This window comes from Cetorhinus maximus, chromosome 15, assembly GCF_964194155.1.
Source record: "Cetorhinus maximus chromosome 15, sCetMax3.hap1.1, whole genome shotgun sequence".
Taxonomy (NCBI): Eukaryota; Metazoa; Chordata; class Chondrichthyes; order Lamniformes; family Cetorhinidae; genus Cetorhinus; species Cetorhinus maximus.
Window position 1 is genome coordinate 89,604,479 of NC_135893.1, and position 26,664 is coordinate 89,631,142.

General features: G+C 45.3%; 1 protein-coding gene across 1 annotated transcript in view; it reads left to right on the top strand.

Moving 5' to 3' along the window:
• The window catches only part of LOC144690965 (ras-related protein Rab-26-like), a 332,537-nt gene that overhangs the window by 193,280 nt on the left and 112,593 nt on the right, over positions 1-26,664 (top strand). The window contains exons 3-4 of the mRNA XM_078558903.1: positions 3,094-3,135; positions 5,775-5,841. Of these exons, the coding sequence (XP_078415029.1) occupies positions 3,094-3,135; positions 5,775-5,841 (109 nt within the window). The remainder of the gene's footprint in view (positions 1-3,093; positions 3,136-5,774; positions 5,842-26,664) is intronic.

Consider the following 26,664-nt stretch of genomic DNA (forward strand, 5'->3'; position numbering starts at 1 on the left):
CTCCCCTCTCTTGAAGTTGGCTTTACTGCAAAGCTCAACAGAATGTGATCTTTCCCCCAAACCCCTGCCCCCACCACACCACCCCCCCCCACCCCCCCTCAACCCCATTCCACAACCAAGTACTCCCAAGAGGCAAACTCTTATTGGAAGCCCCTGAGATGAGATAATAAACTTCCTATTGTACATGATTGCCACGGGTAATTCTCTCAATAGATTTTGTGGTGCAATGGTAGCGTTCCTGCCTCTAAGCCAGGTGCTCTAGGTTCAGGTCTCGCCCCAGGACTTGATGGCGAAGGAAGGTGCGTTCATAATGTGGCCAAACAGAGTATCAATCTGTAAATCCTTCTAACTTATGCCAATGGCTGGAGATAAGAGTGGGAGAGAATCCTACTCGGCCACATGATGGGAAAGAAAATTGCAGCCTTGTTATGACTGTGCGGTTGGTACAGCTGAGTTACTTAAAAATCCCTGAGGGAAACTTTAAACAACTGTCATAATCTATAATTTTAAGTGTTATGTTTGAGATGCAACTCTAAATTCAGGAATCAGGCCACTAGTTCTTGAGAGGTTTCACATGAAACTAAATGAAACATTTTATTAAGTTACGACACATTAAACACATATACATGGCTACAAACTACTACTACCATAACTTTTTAAAAATTCCCAAACTAATCTCCATTAGGGCAACAGCAACCCATAGACTTAACCAGACACCAGGCAAAGCATTTTCACCTTACAAATTCAAAATGAAGTTCTTTTCACTTTGGTTCCTGTGGAGACAGTTGGAGGCTTACAGCTGCTTTTGATCTCACATTGCCGCTGCCCTGCACACACAAAACTGCTGAAGTTATACCTAGCACAGCTCATTGAATGAAATTCTCATTGTATCACCACCTCTTCTAACAATAAAACCCCTTTCATAGTACCAATTTTATTACCAATATAAACATATTGCTTGGTATCTGCTAGCTAGGTGCCAGATTTCACCCCACTTCTTGAATACTCTATTCAAAAAATGCAAATGCACTCTACCTCTCTCATACATCTCAAAACTAGTCCACATCAAAGCACCCAGACTAGCTGGCTTTTAACAGGTGGGTGAGATGTTAAAGCGAGGTCTGATCTCCCTCTTCAGGTCCATGTCTTTTATTTAATTCATTCACAGGATTTAGGTATCACCATCAAGGCCAGTATTTATTGCCCATCCTTATCTAACTGAGTGACTTGCTAAGTCATGTCAGAGGGTCGTTAAGAGTCAGCACATTGCAGTGAGTCTGAAGTCACACATAAGCCAAACTGGATAAGAGCATTCGTGACTAAGGAGGCATTAGTGAACCAGAGGTGTTTTTATGACAATCCAGTAAGTGGATAGTCAACATTAGTGTGACTAGTTTTGTATTCCAGATTTATTTAATTACCTGAATTTGAATTCCCCAGCTCTCCTGTGGGACTTGAACATACGATTCTGGATCATTAGTCTAGGCCACTGCATTATTAATCCAGTAACATAATCATTATACCACCATATCCTGTAATGGTTTAAAAAATGGGCCGATGGTGGGCTTAGCATTCTGGAAGGATACATGCAAAGCAGCTGAAAGGCTTTCTTCAGTTAACCTAGTATAACCCTGATCTTAAGCAAAGTTCCGTCTCTCACAAAAACCAACAACCTGTATTTATATTGGGCATTTAATGTAGTAAAACATCCCAAGGCACTTCAGAGGAGTGTTTTCAAACTAAATTCGACATTTAAAAAAAAAAATATTCTTTCATGGGATGAGAGTGTTACTGGCTAGGCCAGCATTTATTGGCCGCCCCTAATTGCCCTAGAGAAGGTGGTGGTGAGCCACCTTCTTGAACCGCTGCAGTCCATGTGGTGTAGGTATACCCACAGTGCTGTTAGGAAGGGAGTTCCAAGATTTTCATCCAGCGACAGTGAAGGAACAGCGATGTATTTCCAAGTCAGGATAGGGTGTGACTAGGAGGGGAACTTGCAGGTGGTGTGTTCCCATGCATCTGCTGCCCTTGTCCTTCTTGGTGGTAGAAGTCATGGTTTGGAAGATGCTGTTGAAGGAGCCTTGGTGAGTTGCTGCTAAGCATCTTTTAAATGGTATACACTGCTACTGCTGTGCTTCGGTGGTGGAGGGAATGAATGTTTAAGGTGGTGTATAGGGTGCTAATCAAGCATGCTACTTTGTCCTGGATGGCGATGAGCTTCTTGAGTGTTGGAACTGCACTCATCCAGGCAAATGGAGGGTATTCCATCACGTTCCTGACTTGTGTCTTGTAGATGGTGGACATGCTTTGGGGAGTCAAGAGGTGACCTGCTCTTGTAGCCACAGTATTAAGATGGCTGGTCCAGTTCAGTTTCTGGTCAATGGTAACCCCCCCCCAGGATGTTGATAGTGGGGGATTCAGCAGTGGTAATGATGTTGTAATGTTGGAGCCCTGAAGAAGAGTCAAATGGACTCAAAATGTTATTTCTGTTTATCTCTCCACAGATGCTGCCAGACTTGCTGAGTTTTTCCAGCATTTTCTGTTATTATATATGGTAATGTTGTTGAATGTCAAGAGGAGATGGTTGGATTCTCTCTTGTTGGTTGTGGTCATTGCCTGGCACGTGTGGTGCACATGTTACTTGCCACTTGTCAGTCCAAGCCTAAATGTTGTCCAGGTCTTGCTGCATATGGACATGGACTGCTTCAGTATCTGAGGAGTCGCACAAAGAGATATCAGGACAGGCAACCAAAAGCATGGTCATAGGTTTAAAAAAGCACCAGGGGAGAGAGAAACAGAACAGTTTAGAGAGGGTATTCCAGAACTGAATAGCTGAGGCAAGGCCGCCAATGGTAGAGCAATTAAAATTGGAGGATATGTCAGGGGGTGTTAGGGCTGGAGGAGGCTATAGAGATAGCAAATGGTGGGGCCTTGGAGAGATTGAATCTTAACCAGTCATCCAATCTGTAAATAAAGAACAAATACAGAACCACAAATTTTTGGAGAACGCTTGGTCAGCTGTTTTGCTATTTTGAGATGAAAAATGGTTGTAAGATACAATTCAGTTTATTTTCTCCCATTTCTTTCTTTCAGAATAAAGTATTGAATGTGGATGACGTGAAGGTTAAGCTACAGGTATGTCTGTCCTCTGACCCTATATATTGCTTTGCATCCAAAATTGTGAGGGGGCAGAAGCTCTAAAGCCTTTGGTGGGAGCATCTAAATAAGACAATTTAATTCATTTAGTAGGCTCAACATAATTAACATCCTTTTCAAAATGAGCCAAGTGGGTGATGTTCCCATTTTCCTAATCACAGCTGCCAATCACAGTTTATAAAATTAAAGTCAGTGGGCTTCTCGAGTGTTTCTGACCATGGATTTTGTAAGCTCTGCAGTTTCAGCAAAACCCGACAAAAATGTCAGTGTCAGCTGTGGGTCAGTGGGTAGCACTGTTAGCTCTAAGTCAGAAGGTTGTGGGCTCAAGACCTGCTCTAAGACCTGAGGAAAAGAATTAAAATTGGCACCCCAAAAGATGCTGTCTTTTGGATGGCATGTTAAACCAAAGCCCCCTCACCCCTCGTAGATGTGTGCCAAATATCCCACGGCACTATTTCAAAGAAGAGCGGGGTCCTGGCCAATCACTCTCACAAAAACTACAGTCTGTGTTGTTAGATCTGTTGTCCTATTACTGTTTGTGGGATCTTGCTAGGCGCAAATTGGCTGCCATGTTTGCTATCTTAGAACAGTGACTACACTTTGAAAGTGGCTATAAAGCACTTTGGGGTATCCTGTGGTCATGAAAGTTGCTATATAAATGCAAGCCTTTATCTTAAAAGTTCTATTCTGTTGTCCCTGCTAAATTACTGTAATGAAAGTGAGCCCTTCCCACCAGGAAAGACAACAGAGAGCCAAGGATGAGGAGGAAAGGCTGCATTCCATAAGGACACTTGACAGAAAAAGGAACATGATCATATGTTATACTGCTTGTTCTTCCAGCAGTTACTGTTTAGTGTTGGCCAGGTAGAATTCCACATAGCCCCAGGTTCCCAGACATCTGTTCCGAATGCCTTTAAATTGAGATCCAGCTCACCTCTGGAGTTTGTTGCATTTGTGTCCCAGCTGAAAACTAACAGCACAGACTATAGTTTTATGCCTTTGGACTTGCATTGCATAGAAGTGAACAGAAATGTTAACACACTTTAAATGTTGTCGTGAGATGGTCAAGACTGGGAATTGTAGCATGCACCACATGTTTTCTCCCTCAGGATAATAGCTCAGTATGCAGAGAGAAAGGAGCCCTCTATTTCCAATTTTACCTCTCCTCTCTAAATCTGTTCCGCTTCCCCAACCATGGAAAGGAAACCATTACGTAAGACTGACTAGAGATGAGGAATCCCAGTCACGTCATTTATATGAAATACTGTTCAAACATTTCTTCAGAGAGTGTGTCTTGTGTTCTGTAGCTTTCTGAGGTGGACATCATCTACTATGGCCCTAGGTATACCTCAAACAAAACAAAAAAATCCTGTTGGTCATGTTCTCATTATATAAGGTGCCTGCCAATGAGATTAGGGTAATCGCTATATATTTGACTTCTCGAACATTTAAATTGTTGGACTCTGAATGCTACCCCTGAAAAATTCTAATCCTTACCACTTAGGCTAATAGAGATCAGTCAATATATCTACTGGATTCAGCAAACTGATCTCCGTATTTACATTGGGCTGGATAATTTGTATTAAAAATCATCAGATGGCTTAGTAAAAATTGGCCATGCATTAATGTTAACAACACTGTCAGGCAATGTTGAAAGCGCAGTGCTGGCAAAGTAAAACAATAAAGAAGTTGTCTCCCTTTGCATCACATATAAGGGGGAAAAAGAATCAAGGGATATGGAAATAATGTGGGAAGGTGGAGCTAAGATAGAAGATCAGGTGTGATCTTATTGAATGGAGGAGCCGGCTTGAAGGACTGAATAGCCTACTCCTGCTCTTATTTCCTATGTTCTTTTGTACTTAATAAAGATGTAAAGGGCCATATGTCACCTAGCAAGGATTGATCAAGAGTTCATTGTGATAAATTAGGCATGCACTCTTCAGGATTTTCATTCCATTATTACTTATTGCTAATACAACAACAAACACTTAAACTTGCAACTTTAACATTGAAAAATGTCCCAAGTTGCTTTATTGAAGCATAATCTAACAAAAACGGACAGGGAGCCAAAGAAGGTGATAATAGAAGGGCTAACTAAAAGCTTGGTCGAAGACTTAAGCTTTTAAGAAGGCTCTTGAAAGAGCTGGAGAGGGCCTGGGGATGCTTCATTCTCTCCAATATACGTGATTAGTGTGCCATTGTTCAGCTACTGTCTAATTGTTTGCTGCCTATTTTCTTTGTGTGCTTTTAGTAAGATAATAACCTGGGTAGGCAACATCGGTACAAGGACTATGGCTTATTCTACCGACTGCACCAAGGAGGGATCTGCAGCGAGTGGCCCCCATCGTTCTGTGAGCGAGTAACAAATATGATGCCAGAAAGTCTTTCTAGTGATAGCTTACACAAGATATAGCTGAGCTTTATCATCTCTAGTGAGTCTTAGACAGTGACTGCGATACTGATGTATGTCATATGTGATTACACACATGTATGTTTTTATCAGAACTAACACAGTGTGATGGGCAGGAAATTGAATTTGGATCAAACTGATGAAAACTCTGATCTTTCGACAGGAAACTTAACAATAAACGTTCATGGACTTTGCCTTCTGATTTCAGATCTGGGATACAGCAGGACAAGAGAGGTTTCGCAGTGTGACTCATGCTTATTATCGAGATGCCCACGGTAAGGGATAACTACCACTTGCAAATATATTTCATTGTGTGTTTTGTCACAAGTATTACATAGGATCTACAGCACAGAAACAGGCCATTTGGCCCAACGGGTCCATGCCTTTATTTATTTATGCTGCACATGAGCCTCTTCCCACAGCCTGACATCTCACTTTATCATGGGTTAACCTAGCTTCCCCTAAAATGTATCGATGCTGTTCACTGTAACTCAGGGTGACCAACTCTCGTGAAATAAAATATGGAACACTTTGCAATGGTACTGGGGTGGGGCCATGCTGAAGGTCATAAGAGTTGGAGGGGAGGGGTGGGAGAGGTGATCATAGCTCCTCCCTGGCGGCCAAAGGCCACAGTGCGCATGCTCACTTATATAAAACAAACGTGGCAAAGAGAGGAGAAGACTCCCAGGGCTGGATTTTACAGCTACCACCCCCTCCCCACCCCACCTCCCCCTCCTACCACCCACCCACCCCCAGACGTGCTTTTTGGCACAGGGGCATGTAAAATATGATGGGTGGCTAGCCTGCTGTCTTCCTGCCCCCACCTGACCTACTCCCTATGGGAATAGATGGGTCGGTAAGGTGCCCACCAGCCTGCCTGCCCTTAGGCCTATTGAGGCCCTTAAGTGGCCAATTAAGGGGCAATTATCATCTCATGATACAGTTGATGATGGAAGGAGGACGAGAGCGGGCAGGCTGCTTTTTGACCAACTCTGGTGAAAAAGTGGGAAGGAAGGGGGCATGGCCCCTTTTGGGGGTGCTGTCTGCACATTAGGGGCACCCCCCCACCACCAAGATGGTACTCCTCTTTGTGCATCCCTACTGGCCTTCGAAACCCACCCCACCCACCCCCACCCCCTTCCACCCCTGCCTAGGGTGCACAACCCCTCCCCACCCAAAAATCCCGGATTTACCTGAGTCCAGTATCTATGCTGACTTCCTTGTGGGATTGTTTGTAGTCTCAGCAATGCCCACGACTCTGGCGCTGCTGGGACTGCAAGATTGGCCGGCAGCTCTTGAGGGTGGGACTTCCTCCTACTGAGGGTTGGCAGTCCCATGCTGAGCTAGTTAAGGCTGGCTGCAGCATATTATCACTGTGGGGCAGCTACTGACTTTTCTTACAGGGGGAGGGGCGAGCAATACATGCGCCCTGTAAAATTCATCCCCAAGGTTAAGTTCCCCACAGGCTGAGCTAAAAATAAAAGGACGAACAGTCAAACTAAGGGATAATCCCTTAAAGTACGAGACAGTTGGTTACCCTGTCTCAACTATTCCATGTTGTGGTGAGTTCCACATTCTCCCCACTCCGTGTAAAGATTTCCCTGAATTTCCCTTAGTTTTATCAGTGACCAGTTTATACCTGTCGCCCCTATCAAAACCAGTCATAATTTCGAAGAAATTTATTCAGCCCTACCTTTTCTAGATAAAAGAGCCCTCTCATGTCCAGGTATAACTTCTCAGCTCTGGTTTCATCCTATCTGCATCTTCTCCAGTGCTGCAAGACAGATGAACATCGAGGGCATTTCTGGTCTCACAGGACAATGTAACATTTTAAATGGTGAGATGTTTCAGCATCAATCCCACCCTCACTTTGCCTGCATCAACTAAAAGTCAGCCAGACTGGAGTAGATACTGGCTTTATTCTGAAATTTCCTCACTACCAAATTATTTCAATCGCATCTCAAAAGAGTGGAACAAATTGATCACATCAACAGCAAAATGGTTAGAGATAAGTTTTATAATGAAGTGCTCCTGACACAAGAGTCGAGAGCACAAGTTGGGAGTTCAGGTGTTGAGTTCAGCCAACTCCCACTCCTCTAGCATGACTTCCATCCATATTAATGGTTGGCTGTTAAAGCAAGGAGGCCTTGAACATTATATTCCAGAAAACCAGGAGTTGAAGGATAGAACTGGAGCCAATCTTTATGCATATTTAGAAGCATTTATTTGCAGAGATACACATTATAAACATGCACCTCCTAACTCAAACTTCAACTTTAGGCAACCATTCTCTGCTACCATGTAACACAATTAAATACAGTTAACATTGAATTGGTCAGTTACACACTAAAATACAATTGATATACAATTAACATAGAATTGTTCGCACTCTCTGTGCCCAAGCTGCTAGTATGCTCTTCCGTCACACAACATTCTAATACGTCATGGATTTTATTTACTGATGGGCCAGGTCATCAAGAGATTGAAGCGAATTAATTAAATAGGGGAATTAAATATGGCAGAAGTATGCCATAGAAATTGGATCGCCCTGCACCCATTTTACAGGAATAAAACGGGGTGTGAGGGATCAATATGGCAGAAGACACACATTCTTTGCTTCCCGCCATTTTGGGTTTGACAGCCCAATAAGCCCTTAAGTTGTCAAGAGGGGGTAGAGAGTCTGCAAAGGGATATAGATAGGTTAAGTGAGTGGGCAAAAATTTGGCAGATGGATTGTAACTTGGGCAAATGTGAACTTGTTCACTTTGGCAGGAAGAATAGAAAAGCAGTATATTATTTAAATAGAGAAAGATTGCAGAACTTGGTGGTACAGAGGGATCTGGGTGTCCTAGTACATGAATGACAAAATAATGGTCTGCAGGCACAGCAAGTGATCAGGAAGGCAAATGGAATGTTGATGTTTATTGCAAGAGGAATGGAATATAAAACTAAGGAAGTTGCACTATAGCTGTACAGGGTCTCCTTATTTAAAATAAAAAAGATAGAATGGCTTTAGAAGCAGTTCCAAGAAGGTTCACTGAACTCATTCCTGGGATGAAGGGGTTGTCTTATGATGAAAGGTTGAACAGGTTGGGCCTATACCCATTGAAGTTTAGAAGAATGAGGTGTGATCTTATTGAAACATATAAGATTCTGAGGGGACGTGATAGGGTGGATACCCAGAGGATGTTTCCTCTTGTGGGGGAGACTAAAACTAGGGGGCATTGTTTAAAAATAAGAGGTCTCCCTTTTAAGACAGAGATGAGGAGAATTTTTTTCTCCCAAAGGGCCACTGGTGTGTGGAATTCCCTTCCCCAGAAGTTTGTGGGAGGCTGTGTCTTTGAATTTATTCAAGACAGAGTTAGACAGATTTTTTATAAAAGCAAAATACTGTGGATGCTGGAAATCTGAATAAATCAGAAAATGCTGGAAAAACTCAGCAGATCTGGCAGCTTCTGTGGCGAGAGAAACAGAGTTAACGTTTCGAGTCCATATGACCCTTCTTCAGAGACTCTGTTAGACAGATTTTTGGTAGGCAAAGGAGTCGAAGGTTATGGGAGGGCAGAGCGGAAAGTGGAGCTGAGACCATGACCAGATCAGCCATAATCTTATTGAGTGGTGGAGCAGGCTCGAAGGGTCAAATGGCCTACTTCTGCTCCTGTGTTCCTATGTTTCTACCAGCCACCTAGTTGTTTGTTGTTCAGTTCCCATCTATTGCTAATTTTTACCAAGTATGCAACACACAATTGTGCATCCACCTGAGAGGTCAGATGCCTAATCTGAAAGGGCAGCTCCTCTGAAAGTGCAGCACTTCCTAATTATTGCCGTGGGAGATCAGCCTAGAATATATGCTTACATCGCTGGAATGAGACTTAAACCACAACCTTCTGACACAGAGGTGGAAGTGTGTCCCAGTGAGCCACAACAACTATGCAGTTTAATGTTTACCATCATTTTCAGAGAAAACTATGTAGCCAAGATGTCACATGTACAACATAGGCGATTTGATAGACAATATCTCTGCTCTAGCTGGTATAGTCCCTCAGAGAACAATGACTGTCTCCCAGTATTTCCTTGGTAAATTCAACACAGATTGACTAACCTTATGTAGGATGATGGTAAACAATACTGAGGACCAAAATCAATGAACCTCAACAAAAATCATCAGACTTTTCTGTCAAAAAAGATTTATTTCACAAAGCTATCTGTCTCATATTTATTGACAACAGATATTTTCACTTGCTGTTTTCTTCAAAGTGGATAGATGAAAAGAATGGTTTTATTGTCCTCTATATTGACTCACAGAACCATTGAATAGAGAGATGTTTTTCAGGAACTATTGCCAGAATATTTATTTTTCTCTGTCAGTCTGTTTTATTTCTACTGCATTTGCTGCTCCCAATGCGGTTTCCTCTATATTGGAGAGACCAAACGCGGACTGGGTGACCGTTTTGCGGAACACCTTCGGTCTATCCGCAAGCATGACCCAGACCTCCCTGTTGCTTGCCATTTCAACACTCCACCCTGCTCTCTTGCCCACATGTCTGTCCTTGGCTTGCTGCAATGTTCCAGTGAAGCTCAACGCAAACTGGAGGAACAGCACCTCATCTTCCGACTAGGCACTTTACAGCCTTCCGGACTGAATATTGAGTTCAACAACTTTAGATCATGAACTCTCTCCTCCATCCCCACCCCCTTTCCAATCCCCCTTTTTTCCAATAATTTATATAGATTTTTCTTTTCCCACCTATTTCCATTATTTTTAAATGTATTTCCATCCATTGTTTTATCTCTACCTTTTAGCCTATTTCAATCCCTTCCCCCCACCCCACCTGCACTAGGGCTATCTGTACCTTGCTCGTCCTGCTTTCTACTCTTAATGTCACCTATTTGCACATTTCTTAGCTAATATTACCACCATCAACACCTCTTTGTCCTTTTGTCTGTGACATCTTTTGTAAATCTCCACCTATCACTGGCCCTCTATCCAGCTCTACTTGTCCCACTCCCACTTAAACCAGCTTATATTTCACCTCTCTTCTATTTTTCCTTAGTTCTGCTGAAGAGTCATATGGACTCGAAACGTTAACTGTATTCCTCTCCGCAGATGCTGTCAGACCTGCTGAGTTTTTCCAGGTATTTTTATTTTTGTTTCTGTTTTCTTTCTCGTTTGTCTATCTGTTTACCTTTCAATCTGAGTCTCTGTTCTCTTTCTCCTGTTTATCTCCTAATCTTGCTCTCTCTTTCTCCCTGTTGCCTTTAAATTTGTTTCATTCTCATTCTCACCTTCTTTATCTCTGTCCCAGTGTATCACTCTCTCTTTCCATCTGTTTCTCTCACCCTGTCTCTCCTATATTTTTCTTTCTCATTCTCTCTCTCGCACTCTCTCTTTCACCCTGGTAATCTTTCTGTTTCGCTTGTACTCTCATTCTGCTTCTCGTTCTGCCTCTCTTTATCTTTTTGAAGTTTCTCTGCTCACAATATTTACTACCAATTTCTCTGCATAAAATTATAAAGAGCTGGTATCTTCTGGCTCTAAGGAGATGAAGAAGAAATATTTACATGTTTCAAAAGAATCGAAAACATATCTTGGTCTAATTAAGGTAAATAGGAGTGCCACAGCAAATGGTACAAAGTAGTTGGGAATATGATTAGCAACAGCACAGCTCCTCCACAAAAATAATTACCAAAATTGGTTCACAAATAAGGTATCTTCAAATTCTACAAATATTCTAAGCTCTTTTGAGTACATTTCCATCTTTTTTGGATGTTTTATATGGATTGAAATATAACTTGGCAAAATAGGTGGCAAACATGGGACACAAGCAGGGGGCAAATTTAACCTGACTTCCCACGGGATCAAGTGGAATGCCAGCTTTTCCCGCCGGTGTCACCCTCCAAGGTTACAGAGACTAAAATCAGGAGGTGTGCAAAACCAGTGCTGCACCTGATCCTGTGGGTTTCCCAACAGACGAATTAGGGTCTAATGGCCTGTGAGGAATCGCCATGTCAATAATGCCTTATCAAGATGTAGCCATCCACAGATGGGAAGGTCCTTCCCTCCCACTTCGCCGAAGGGAAGCTGGGAAAGGTGGGGGCAGGCACTAGAGCGGCCTGAGTTACAATGGAATCCTCACCTCCACTGATTTCCTGGTGCCCGGCTTCCCAATCACTGTCAGGACACTGCTGAGCCAGGTGTGAGATCCAGGCTAGAGCGTTAGAAGAGGAAGTGAGCTTCTTCTTGTAGATTAGAGATGCGTTGTTTGCAAATGTGGCTTTTTGCCACATAGTTCTGGGATAGAAAGCTGTATAACGGGGGGAATTTTTAGTTTGCATTCATTTGAGCACTTGTGACAAATGGAGCTCTGTTCCTCCTAATTTGGTGTTGCTTAATGCATTCCTTAAGCCTTATTGATTATTTGCTCTGTCTTTTGGTATTTTTTCTTCTGGAGGTTTGGGTCTAAGCAATTAAGAACAATCGTTTGTGGTGCATAAATCTAATTGTTCAATGGTGTCAAGTAAACGATGTGCTGATCTTAGTTTCAAGGTGTACCTTGCAATAGTGTTTAAATTGTTGATCTCCCAAATATCGTGCAGTGGTGAAGCCTTCGGAGTTTGCATCTGATTAGTGGACTTTACAGAAAATGAATGTAGATTTTCTTCAAACTCGTGCATATCTTGATCCCTAGCATTAACTTTTATATTCATCTGTTCAATAATGACAACAGTTTGGAATTATATAGCGCCTTTAACATAATAAAATGTCATTTGGTAGTACAGAACTTGAGTATTGCTGAAAAACGAGACTTTTTTGTCAAATCTTTTCATCTTGCACTCATCAGGCCAATTCGCAAGAATACCAAAGGTAAAGAGAACAAGAATTTATACCGTATGAGAAGAGAGTGCTAGTTGTTTTAAAAACCGTCAAGCTCATTGTCTTCATCATCATCTGCCGGAAAGAGTTCATTGAATTCATTCTGAGTCACTTTGGCTATGCCATCGTCTTAAGGATCCCACTCTGGATCAGATTTGGTGTTTTTAAATGGCCTCTTTCTGTGTTGTAACAATTCTGTGATTTTCATTCCATAAAGCGGCTGCACCATGTAACTGTTGCTCTGAGATCTTTGCTGGATTCGCGGTTTGGTTTGGCCAAATTAAGTGCATGTTTACGCATTGCATTCCTGGTGACGGTGTAACTATTACTGTGATTTTTGAGGACCCACCCCAATATATGCTTCTCAGGATCAGCCCAGTGGCTGATCCCTGTTCTCATGACACAATTGCTCTTGGGCACCTTCTTCAGGGCAGACTGCTTCTTCTTCCGCTCTCGCACCAGTTTTTTTCACTAACTCCCAGCACCTTCGCTGCAGCACAGTTATTTAATGAGTTAGCAAACATTATGACTTACAGCTTAAAGCCTGTTTCATACCTCATTCCTTTTGCCGGTGGGGCCCATTTACGTTCGTCGGTCGCCAGATGCAGTCTACTGTGTGGGTGTGTCCTAAACTCCCATGCATCTTCTTACACATGGCCTGTATCGCCTGCTGGATCCCAGGTGGCGAATTATAAGGTGAGTATAGCATTTCTTAGCAGAAAAACCGGGGGGTCAACGGATGCTCCAAGTATAGGCCTAAATATGAATTTTGGCAAATTGGGGTCGTATTATATGCTGGGTCGACGTTACAACATAACGTACGGTAGGTTTTAGGAGAGTCTTAAAGCAAGAGAGAGGGATAGAGAGGCAGAGAGATTCTGGGAGGGGATTCAAGAGCTTAGCACCTTGTCAGCTGTAGGCTCAGCCGCCAATTTTGGAGCGATTAAAATCGAGAGCGTAAGAGTGTAGAATTGGAGGACCACAGAGACCTTGTGAGGGCTGGGGAAGATCACAGTTTTCCTCATGGGTATACACAGAGCTTAGTTGTAGCCACACTTTCATTCCTTGTCAGACACCGGTTTATTTTCTTCTGTCTTTGACCAAATTTTTCATTATCTGCCGTGTCTAAGCCTGAGTGACTATCTCTTCATTTTTGTTTTTGTAGCCCCATCATTTAAGGGGCCTGTCAAGAGACAGTCAGTGAGCATTCCTGATGGTCCACTTAAACTGCTCGGTCACATCAGCGTGAAGCAATTTTAATTAGGCAGCAGCACTAAACACACACGGTGTAAATCGGGTGCTGAGGCCTGCAGTGATCATAGCAAGGAAAGCTGAGTCTCTGCCCTTTAGCTCCTGTTTTGCTCCTATATCAGTGCGGCAATGTTTTCAATTTAAAAAAAATCTAATCTCAAGTTTAAATCCCTGCATGGCCTCACCCTTCCCTACCTCCCTGACTTCCTCTAGCCCTCCGACCCTCCGAGATATCTGCAGGCCTACAATCCTAGGCTTTTGCACATCCCCGATTTCCATTGCTCCACTGTTGGTGGCTGTGCTTTCAGCTGTCTGGCCCCTAAGCTCTGGAATTCCCACCTTAAACCTCTCCCTCTCTCCACCTCACTCTTCTCCTCAAATGTTCATTAACACCTACCTCTTTTGACCCAAGCTTTTGGACACCTGCCCATATATCTCCTTACGTGGCTCAGTGTAAAACTTTATGTGATATTGAAACTATGGAGTATCGGGATGTTTTGCTGCATTAAAACACTATATAAAGGGCCTAACACCTGTTTTAAGCTGTTGCCTGCGACACCAAAAAACGGAACCAACTAATTTAGCATTAGGCCAAATGCCTGTGCTGATTGACTGCCAGCTGTCCCACTGCTAAATTGGTATGCATTCTGCTAGTTGTATGCATGTGAAATATCCACTACATACACAAAATTCAACCCTAAGTACTTCAAATCCATTGAAGGTCCATGATATTCAATAGAAAAGATAGGTTATAATTCACCTATCTACAATGTCAGCCATGGCTCAGTGGGTAGCACTCCTGCCTTAGAAGATTGTGGGTTCAAGTCCCACTCCAGACACTTAAACTGACCCTCGCAGTGCAGTCCTTGAAGTTGCGAAAGGAGCTTTCTAAATGCAAGTCTTCAACCTCCTGTGGCTTTGCTCATTGCGAGTTGGAGGATGTGCTGCTGTCTAACAATGGAGGTGTTTTACCCTGTATGCAGACTAATATTAATTCATATGATGGTGTTGCAGAAGAGGGAAAGTAAATGTGGCTCACTCAAATCTAGGAATATAATTTCTTGCGTCTCTCTGCAATCTGTTTATGGGGGGGATGCAGTGGCATAGTGATAATGCGGCTGGACTAGAGCTCCAGAAATCCAGGCTAATGCTCTGTGGACAGGGTTCAAATCCCACCATTGCAGCTGGTGGAATCAAAATTTAATTGATAAAATCTGGAATTGAAAGCCAGTCTTCGTAATAGTGACCATGAAACTATCATTGATTATTGTGAAAACCCAGCGAGTTCACTAGTGCCCCTTTAGGGAAGGGAATTTGCCACCCTTAGCTGGCCCGGCCTGTATGTAACTCCAGAACCACGGCAGTGTGGTTGACTCTTAACTGCCCTCTGAAATGGCCTAGTAAGCAACTCAGTTCCTTGTCAGCGATGCCCACATCCCATGAAAGAATAAAGAAAAAATCTCTTTCCTTCCACTTTGTAGTGAGGCTGCGTCCGACAGGCTGAGTTTCAAGCAGTTAATGAGTTGCGGGCTGTCAGGTTCATTCTGCTCCAAGCAACAGATTCTTTCATCATTGTTAAACAATGCCAGCGTTAATATGCATTAGCAACTTTTTTTCCCTCAAACATATTAGAGATCTGTCAGTCAGCCAGGTGACTCTGCTGCAGTTGGTCAGAGTGCGCAACTCAAACAAACATCTGCAGGGTTAGGTGTCATCAAATGTAGGATGAAGTGTAACTCATGTTTAAAATAAAATTAATATTATTCACCTTTTTAATCCACTTAATTCAACAAAAACAACGCAGAGTAATATTTCTTTAAATCTGATCTCGGTCCGAATGTTTCATTAATAAATAACTTGTTGCTTGTGGAAGTGCAGCAGTTATAAATCACAGGGCTGATATATGTGTCACACTCAATTAAAAATCTCATTTGTATCCCTGGTTGATGCTCAACGCCTTATTAACTGACTGCGGCTACAAGTCTTTTTTTTTTCACGCTTTCTCAAAAAGCTTTTGACGTGCATTCCGTGTCATATTTACATGGTTATATAAAACAGCTCAAGTACAATTGTACAACATGGTTTTGTTGCCTTTCCATCGAATTCCCTTCACGCTCATTGCTTTGTGGCAGCAGATATGGCTGGAGCCATAGAGACTGGAAGCACTTTCCCAGCGCAGATGGGGAAAGGTTTAGCTGCGAGTCCCCAATTACTCAAAACGACTCAGCAACAGAAGCGGCAGCTGCCTTGGCATTTACAGAGTTTGCAAATGTACTCACACACGGTGGTACCAAGTTTACATGCGGCCGCCTTCTCAAGGGCAATTAGGGACGGACAATAAATGCTGCCCTTTGACGCTGACTGCTCGCATCCCCATAACGAATAAAAAAACAGTGAAAGACTTTGACCGGGATTTTCCAGTCCCGCCCGCGGTGGGCGGGAGGGGAAAATATTGCGGAAGCGAGAAATTCGGTTTCCCATCGGCGTAATAACAGGCTGCAATGGTCCACTCCTGCCCTCAATGGCGACACGCTTTTCTCGCCCTGCCATGTTGGGAGCGCTATTTGAATATGTCAGAATATCTCGAATGCCTATTATCAAGGCAGCTGACCAGTGTCACGCCCCCAGGCTGGGTCAGAAGGCCACACTGGCGTCTAACTAGACCGGTGTGATTCACAACGCATATAAGCGACCCGTACCTGGCGACCTGCATTTCACTTGTGACTCCAAGGGTTGTCCTCGCAGCGCGTGTGGCACCTTGGACTCTGCGCTGGCTTCGCAGCCAGCATCACTTTCCTTCGGGTAGTGGGAGAGTGGTTCCAGAGGCAAAGCTTTATATACAAGACCAGCCGTAAGGCGAGGGTGGGTTGTAATGTGCTACAGGGCAAGGGCTTGACTGCAGGGGAGGGTGGGTAGAAGACAAGGCAGAGGCAAGGGAAGGGGCTGCAAGGCAAGTCACAACTGGTGGCAGGGGGAAGACAAGACGGAGGCAAGGGAAGGGGCTGGAGGGCAAGGGCTTGACTGGGGAATGTTGCACGCGGACACATGGCTGGGCAGGTTGTGGGGAAGCATCTCCTGGGCCAGAATTAGGAAAGATCGTCACTTACAGAGGGATATAAGTGAGTTGGATCCAGAGTGGGAGGATTGCAGAGTGAAGAAGTGCTTCAGCTTACATTGCTGAGTTTCCAAAGACAGTCCATGTCTCAGTCCAGGGAGGAGGAGAGCATGTCAGTCCATTGTCAATCTTGCCCAATATAGTGTGTGCAGGGCATGGTCATCACCTCATGCACAGTAGTCCGGTGGGGGGGGGGGGGGGGGGGGGGGGGTGGTTTCTCGCATAGTACTCAGTCGCAGATGGTACAGTCAAAGTCAGGGGAGGCATTTGCAGCCTGTATATGGGGAACAGGTAGTGAAGGGATGGGCACTTGATGGTCTCATGGTGTTGGGGGGGTCCCCATATGTGATGGTACAATAGGCCTCAAGATGGGGATGGATAGGGTCTACATGGGGCATAGGCACATACATCCCAAATGACTTGGGATTAACACAGGGATGTCAAGCACAATTACAATGGGATCAAGGATTACAGGAGGAGGACTGACCGTAATAGGAGGGAGGGAAACCCGAACATCATGCTCCTCCAGGATGATGGGATGGATTTCCATAGCCACAAGGGAGGGTTGAAGCTGGTCTGAAAATAAAATCTCAGAACCACCATCTTGGAACCTCAAGCAATGACGCAGCAGAAAGTGAAACTAAGAAAAAAACGTGGCTGGGAAGGGCTGTTAGGGCTTCTGGGAGGAGTTAATCACAGCACTGAGGGAGGGGGTGCGATTAAAGGTGCACCCACCTGGAATCTGTATTACCACATGAGGAGGAATACACAGCGGAGACAGGTTAGGAGCAGCTCAGTAAGTATAGAGGCAATCTGGAGCCTTCGACATAATAGCACATTTTCATGCGAGATTAATTCTGATGCATTCCAATCATCGATCTCCTCAGAACCTTGCAGCTGCCAGGTTCAGAGATGGGAGCTCCCAGGCCCTCTCACAGGGCATGTGTATTCCAAAGGATGTAGTCATAGAGTCCACTGAATGAGTAATTTATCGCCTCGAATAAATGCAGGACATCCAAGCGCCTGGTCAGATCCATCTCATAGCAGTAGGTCTAATGAGATGGAGCCTGGGGCAGGGTGCAGGTTGCTGGGGGGAAGCATACTATGACACTGAGGGCGGACTTTGTGATGGCCAGGATCGTATTGGCTAATAGGCACCTAGACTGTAACCAAGCCCTTGAACCCATGAGTCAGTGACAGAAAAAGAACCTTTGGAGGCTGATGCTCAGTCAGGTCTTTCTTTCAATGTTCCTGCAGAGAGGAAACCTTCAAGAAGATGGAGGGTGCATTTAATGTTGCCTACATCGTGGCATGCAGGCAGGAGGAAGGGCAGAGAAGAATGCTGTGGCGGTACCAGGCTCCCCAAAGGGAGGAGCTTCACCCTGAGGAGCAAGGGCCAGCAGAGCCCCCTTCAAACCCAGATGATGAGGTTCACAGAACTGTTGCGCGTAGGTGCCTCTCAAGACCGAATGTGTACTGAAGACGCATGTCATTCCTCCAGATGAGCGAAAATCAGTGTCATCGATACCTCCGCATGTCCCGGTGGCTCACTCCTGCCGTGTTCTCCATGAGCTGACACCGCGGGGACTGGGAGAACATCCTTCGCCAGTGGCTCTGAAAGTCACTGCCACTCTCAATTTCTGCATGAGTGGCTCGTTCCAGGTCTCGACTGGGGACCTCTGTGAGATCTCTCAAGCTAGCCAGGCAGCAGGAGCACTGCTCTTTGCTGCTATTTCAGATTCCCACGGGTGCAGGGTGCCATTGGCTGCATTCATGTGGCTAGAAGAGCTCCCTCGTGACAGGCAATGCAATACATCAACAGGAAAGGCTTCCACTCAGTGTGCAGCTGGTCTGCGACCACCAGAAACACATCACGCAAGTTTGTGCAAAATATCCAGGAAGCTGCCATGACTCCTACATTTTTGTAGATTGTAGATCCCAGACATCTTCCAGGGTTGGCTCCGCGGTGACAAAGGCTACCCGCAAAGGACGTGGCTGATGACACCCATCCGATGGCCACAAGCTCCAGCTGAGGGAAGGTACAACGATGCTCATTCCGGCACTCAAACATTGGTAGAGCAAACCATTGGCATCTTGAAGATGCTATTCCGATGCCTCACCAGATCTGGCGGAGCACTCCAGTATACTCCCCGGAGGGGCTCACGGATCATTGTAGTTTGCTGCACCCTGCACAACCTGGCGCTTCAAAGGGAGGAGAACCTGCCAGATGCCAAGCTGGAGGAGATGCATGTCTCTTCCTTTGAGGAGGACATCAAGTAGGATGAGGATAATGAGGTCAAGGAAGCTTAGGCTGCAGGGAAAGAAGCCATAGCATGGGCCAGACGAGGCAGTCGTGAATGTGAGGCTTTCATAGCCACCAGATTCCAAGAGAATGATGATGAGTAGCAGTGCTTATCCTGTCGGAGCAGTGTCCTTCATGATGAGCCCATATCACCACCAGTGTGGCTAGTCTTCTCAACCTCCCTCTTCATTCTGAGATTGAGTATTACACATTCTGCTCACCATGTCCTCATCCTTTGAAGGATGATGAAGCATCAGGAACATGTGTCCTTGCTGAGATGAGGTGCCAACTGCAGGAGGTCGTTCCGGCATCACACGACAGAAGGTGCTGCCTTTTCAAGTGTCTCTCCAGCACCTCAGTCATTAAGGCAGCCTACAAGAGGCAGGAGTTGCACTGCAGTCCTCAGTGGACTCATGGCATCGTTCCTTCAGTCTGACAAAGCACCTCAAGGAGATCCATCTCCAGCAACAGAAAAACGCCTTACCTTTCACATTGATGGTGATACTGCAAGGCCACACGTGGGCCAAGGCAGGCGAGGTCATTCAACAGATGTTAACGCTTCTTCAAAGTGTTACCTTAATCCCATTACATTGAGACCCTCCACTCTCATTTAAAGATGCAGGGTTCCAGTTAGCCTGATCTTTCAATGAACATAGAGCACCTCACGATGACCATCTTCACACATTTGCCTGACAGACGTGAGAAAAACCCCTTTTCGACACCATCAGTTTCCCACATAGGTCAGTCCTGGCACATTGGACCCCAAAAATGCAGTCACACCATGAACCCCTCAAGGTTCCGCTTCATTGATAATAGAGAACACACATCAGCTGCATCACATCCTCGCTCCCAGCCCATTTCTGCCCTGAGCCTTGTCTTCCCATCAAACTAACATGTGAGCACTGAGACCATGTTCAATGTTTCCACTGACTGCAACACATCTCCATTTGGATGTAGCATTGCTGAGCTCAGCGAGTGTGTAGGGGAGGGGAAGCTAAGCAGAATGAATGGGCCAGTGCTGCATCCCTTTTCTTTAACGATAGCCTTGTGGATGCTATGCAGATGATTCCCAAGTTGCAACATTGTAGCTTTGAGTGCCAGAACAAAATTGTGCCCGTGAGGGACAGAGCACCGGCACATTGAGGTGGGAAGTGTGCCCGCCTATCGGTCAGCTTAGCAGGTGTACACTTGTACAGACGACAACACACAAGGCTGGCAGGAGCACACACGACCTCTGAGTGTGGACCTATAGATTGCAAACTCTCACTGATGACAGAGAGCATGGGGTTCAAGGGGAGAATTTTCTCCCCGTCGGTGGGGTGGGGAGCAGAGCGGGTGGGGGTGGATGTGCAGCCGATTGCCGCCCGCGATCGGTTGTGCGCTGCCATTTTACGTGATGCACACCTGGAAGTGCTGTGTACTCCCTGTGCGGGCAGGCGGGGAGGAGGCTGAGTCGGGGCCTGCGCTTTTTCACGCATGCATGCGAAAGAGTGCAGAAATCTCCCTGAAGCACGGAGCTGCCACGGGGAGATTAATTTGACTGTCAAAAATTTTAGTTAAAAAAAATAAAATTTTTAAGACATGTCCCCTCATGTGATAATGTCACATGAGCTGGGACATGTCAATAAACTTTAATAAAAAGTTTTATTCAATTTATGAACACTTCATGAAACCCCATCCTGCCTGTGGATGAGGTTTCATGATAAATGCAAAGGCCGCCTGGGCTTAAGGTTGGATGGGCAACTCAGTTAATTACTTTAATTGGTTTTTAAGTGGCCTTAATAGGTCTTTGATAGTTCAGCGGGTGCCTAGCCGACTCTCATACGTGCCCGCTGAACTGAAGATCTGAATGATGCGCGGTGAGATCAGGACGTGCGCCCGACATCACCGCGTGGCATTTTACGTGTCGGCGAGCGGGACCCGTCCCCACACGCCAACCCGAAGATTCTGGCCCAAGGAAAGATTACCCTTCTCCATGCACATCCACATCTCTCCTTCTACACTACACCTTCACCTTTCCACAGTGCAGACGAGCCGGGGGACTACATGAGCCTGCATCTTAGACAGTCAAGAGTGAACATCACTTGAACCTGCAATATGCATGTCAACGAGTTGCCTTGCACAGGCACACTTTACATTGAGGGTGAGGCGTCACTGATGTCGGGAATGAACTGAGGAGGGACACACATTGTGATGAGATGGCTGCACACAACATCGACCAGAGGCACATGATGCAAAATCTGCGACAATTGTGGGGAGGGAACACGGTGTGACACCTGATCGAGCGCAACACAACTCAGTACACAGAAGAGGCGTACACAAGAGGAGATGTGGAGTGGGTGCAATTCTACTTATATTGGTGGAAAGTATATACATGCAGTGAACACCGGTGCCACCACTGTGCTCCTAATATTTCTTGATCTTCCTAACCCTACCGCTGCGTCTTGGTGCAGCTCCGACATCCTGACTGCCAGGCCCAGTTGGCTGTGATGACGGGTGTCCTCTGGAGGGCCAAGACTTGGAGGGGCCCGGGAAACTTTGGGTCTCCTGCCGTGGGGCAGGTGCACCCTCAACGGCCTGTGGAGCTGGAGGTGATGGGGTCACAGGCAGAGGGGATTGGGATTGGTTGGGCATGCCCAGAGTCACCTGGATGGGAGGCCCTGGGGTGTCCAGCTGCTGGTCCTCATCTCTATGGGTGCCCGAGGGCCCCCGGCTGACTCCTTGAGGAGAAGAGGCACCTGGAGTGAGACCCAGGTGCCCTGGCCTCCTCTCGTATAGCCACTGGCGAATGCCACAGATGTCTACAGTGTTGGAGTGCAACTCCCGCAGCAGCACAGGCACTATGTCCTGGACCATGGTCTCCATGACAGCCGTCATCCTACCAGTATTGACCTTGGTGCGCTGGCATGCTGGCACTATTGCCTCAGACTGAATGGAGGCAGACTCCTCCATTGTGCGTTGCAATCTGTGGAATGCAGCTGACAACCCTGCCTGATATTCCCGTGTCTATTGCTGCTGCTCCAATGTCTACGTTAAGACCTGAGTCCACAGGCTCATCATCTGGCTCGGCAGAATCCTGGCCTCCAGCAGTCCTCCGAGTGCCGGTGACCACGGATGTCCCTGCCTCCGCCTGCTTGGACCAGAGTCTGTGCTGTGCTCACCGGATTGTGACACCCAGGATGAGGATGCGAACTATACAGGACTTGAGCCTGGGCGGAGATGTCAGGATGTGTGTGTGAGAATGAGTGGCGATGTCCCTGGTGCTGCTAGTATGTGAGATCCCTGTGGATAGTCATCCTGTGAATGTGCGCGGGGCTTGTGAGCGTGTGAGCTGAGAGAGATAAGAAGGTTGACTTACCCAGGCTGCGCGGATGAGATCGTTCATCTGTTTGCGGCACTATATCGCTGTTCTCCTGCAGGCTGAGGTGGCGCTCACCACCACAGACACCTCCTCCCGAGCCGGGTTGGTGATCTTGTGGGATCTCCGCCTGCCATCCCCAGGGTAGAGGAGTTCACGGTGGGGATTCAACAGCGTCCGGAAGGTGTCCCCAGCGAGGCGTCACTAAACTTGGGGGCTGCACTCTTCCTGCTTTTGGGGGCCATCTCTCGCCTGGAGCAGTCCTGGGCTGCAGACATTGAAAGGCCTGTGTCCCTGCGCGGCTTAAATATGGCGCCCGGAGCGAGGATCCGCTGAGGTCACGGCGGGCCGGGCAAATCACAGGCCTGGTGTGTCTCCAGCTGATGAATATTTAATGAGGCGAGAGGCGGACAATTGGGCGCGAAAATGCGCCATTGCGGTTGGCAGGGGAAAAGCCGCTTTTCCCACCCATCACCGCAATTAATCCGCGGAGAGGAAAATCCTGCCCTTTGTGCTTAAAAATACTGTAAAACGATTTAAGAAAGAACTGGCATTTCACTGGCACTTTTCACCATGTCCCAAAGTGCTTTACAGCCAATTAAATACTTTTGGGATGTAAATACTGTTAAAGGAAATGTGGCAGCCAGTTTTTGCACAGCAACTCCCATATGGCAGCGTGATAATGACCAGATGACCTGTTTTAGTGGTATTGATTGAGAGGTATGTGTTGACCAGGACACTGGGAATAACCTCCCTTACTTTCTTTGAAATACTGCAGTGGATTCATTTACATTCTCCTTGACAAAACAGATATGAATCTTGGTTTAAAATCTCACCGCAAGCTTACATCTCTGACTGTGCTAAGTAACATGCTACATCTTTTGGGGAAAGAGCAGAGAAGTGGGACTACTTGGGTGGCTCTTTCAAACGTCAAGCACAAACATGATGGGCTGAATGGCCTCCTATGTGATTCAATGTGTATGGTAATCTCTCTGCACAAATTGGTGAATGCACCAACCCTGTAGGTGTTATTGAAGATTAGATTGAACAAACAGCACACAACAATGTATAAGAGGCTTAGAATAAGGAAACTTGGCTTCCTCATACTAGTGGAGGATCTGGCACACGTCTATGGTTGCCAGCCCTCTGGGATTGTTCTGGAGTCTCCAGGAATTCAAAGTAATCTCCTGCTGAGAGCAATCTGGTTAAAAAGAAATGATAGGGGCATTAAGGGCGTTCTTTTCATTTTCTTTGAAATTAGTCAAGATCTATTGGAGATTGGTGGGGTAATAGGTGTTTTGACTGACAGTCGAGTGTCATCCAATTGTTCATTTTCCAGTTGGTGTGGGAAGGCAGGGCAGTATGAGGATGGACATGTTGGGGTGACCAATGAGCGCATGGAACAGATGGAGATAGGAGGTCATGCAATGAGGCTTCTTTGAATGCATCCAATCTGAGTTGGCAACCCTCCTGGGACCCCCACATGTGCGAAACAGAATTGTTATGGCAACAGAAGGAGGCCATTTCGCCCTTTGTGTCTGCACTGGCTCTCTGAATGAGCAACTCACCTAGCACCATTCCCCCGCCTTCTCCCTGTAACCCTGCACATTCTTCATTTTCAGATAACAGTCTAATTCCCTTTTGAATGCTTCGGTTGAACTTGCCGCCACCACACTCTCAGTGCATTCCAAACCCCAACCACCCACTGCGTAAAAAAGTTTCTCCCCATATCACTTTTGCTTCTTTCACTAATTACTTTAAGGCAGCTTGGTTCAGTTCGGTCTTGTCAGATGTGTTTTCAATCTTGAGCAGAAACAATTTGATTTGAAAGCCCCACACAGCATGAAGATTTTCACCTCATTTTGGTTTTGAACTACCTAATTTAACTTTGTTCCCTGACTGTCGAGGAGAATCAGAGTGATTGCGGGGTGAATTTAGTCTTCCCCCTGAGACCTGGCCTTGGTTATTTAGCAGCTATTTGTAGAATTCAAAGACTTTTAGGCTGCAATGCCTGTGGTCACTGGGAATTATCTTCATCTATTATTTTGTTATTTATTTTTCTTCTGCCTTGTTAATGATCTCCCACAAAGTGCACAGATGGTTGATTTGCCACGGGCAAGTATAGTGAGGTTAGCATCCTATTTGCATTCTCAAGATCTTTGTGTTTTTGCACTCCTTAAGGATGATTAAAGGAAGCTGAGATGTGACTGTTTGGGTTGGGTCTAAACCAGAATAAATGGCGCTTATGCGACTGTCTTGTCCTAGTAAACATCTGGTGACACACCATTAAAGTCACTGACTTGAATTAAGCTCTTCACTAGTTTTTGAACTGAGGAGACTTATGTGTAGGACCAAGGCTATTTTGTTTAATATTTTAATGAGGTACTATATTAATTTAGTTGAGCACTTGAAATAGCTTCCAAAGTAATAGTGATGGAAAAATTGAGGGTAATTTTGATTGTGAGTGATATTCGATTAACCGCCTGTTATACTCCTCTCCTGACTCTAATTTGCACTGACTTCACCCAAAGTCAAATTGTCTTTCTTCACAGTGAAAGTGATGGAGTAACAATGGAGGCTCCAGATATCCCTGGGAAGACTAATGACATTAAGGGATTTAGGGATAGTGGAGAAAAACGGCATAGAGGTAGATGATCACTCATGATCTGTTTGAATGGTGGAGCAGACTTGATGGGCCGAATGGCCCGCTCCTGCTCCTATTTCCTATGTTCCTAAGTCCTAGCTTGAAGTAAGCCTGACACAGTGTCATTAAATCAAGACATATGGGCAATAGCAAGTTTGGGCATAGAAACTTGTGGATAGTGGGAGCAAGGAACAGCTGATGGAATGGAGTTCCACAATTTGAAAGTCCTAGGAAAGCGTGAATAAAAGCAGAAAATGGTATGATAGGCTCTATTTTGATGAGGAGAATGCAAGAGAGCTCTTGCTCTGATCTGGAGAAGCTAATTGTGATTCTAACTTCAAACATTCCATCATGGACAAGTCTTTGATTCCTCCCTGCCCTTCCAGAACTTATTTTCCTCAGAATAAAAGCAAAAAATGCTGAAAACACTCAGCAGATCAGGCAACATCTGTGGAGAGAAACAGAGTTAACGTTCCAGGTCAATGACTTTTCATCAGAACAGGATGAATTTTCCTCATCCCTGGCATTGGGGTGTCCACAAATATCTAGACTTCTGTAACTCTATTATATGCATTCTGTGACACCACTTTCCATACCATTGTCAACATGCACTGAATTCCTGTTTTAGAAACCATGTTAGTTACCAAATATATTTGAATGGGCATTTAAAAGTAGCTTCCAAGAAGAAAGCAACCAATATAGAACCCCAAAGTGTACTGGTTCTCAAGAATTGAAAGGTAGCATTCATGGCAGGGGTCTTGTGGTGCAGTAGTAACGTCCCTACCTCTTGGCCAGAAGCCCTGGGGTCAAGTCCCACTTCAGGGCTTGATAGCCATGGAAGGTGTGGTCATAAGGTGGCCAAACAGGTTGAGCATTAACCTGTAAATCCTTCCAATATGCCTGATGGCAGGTGGTAAAGAACAGAAGAGTTTCCTGGTCAGCCGTACTGCAGAAGGCAATGGCAAACCACTGCAGTACTTTGCCAAGCATAATCATGGACCAATCCAATGGAAGTCTGTGGTCACCTATGCCCTATTAGGGCATGGTAACTGAAAGAGGAGGAGTGTTCATGGAACCGAAGCTTTCAAAATTAAAAACAATGAACTTTAAAAAACCTATTAGCCTTTGAATATTGTGATATTGTGAAAAATCAACTGTGTAGTGGAGAGCACTGAAATGCACAGTGTTTATATAGACAAAGGCAGAATCAGAGTTGGATATTATCCTTCACCTACAGATCACTTTGAGAGTGCATCCAAGGCAGGTTAATTGCATCATTTCAACCTTAATGACACTTTGCTGATAAAATAGGAAAACTGTCTGTAAGGGCAGTGGGTTGACTGGTAGCCACTAGATTTCATTTATGTAATTTGTTGTGCTAAAAAAGTACTTAGAAAATAAACTCTATACTGTATTCTTCAACAGACTGAGCGTGGAATTGGTCTTCACCAGCAGGGCTCATAGGGGATCAGAAACCTGTTTTACATCCCACCTAAAACTCTTTCCCATTGAAGTTAATGAGAAGGAAATGGATGTGGTGAAACAGTGGATTCA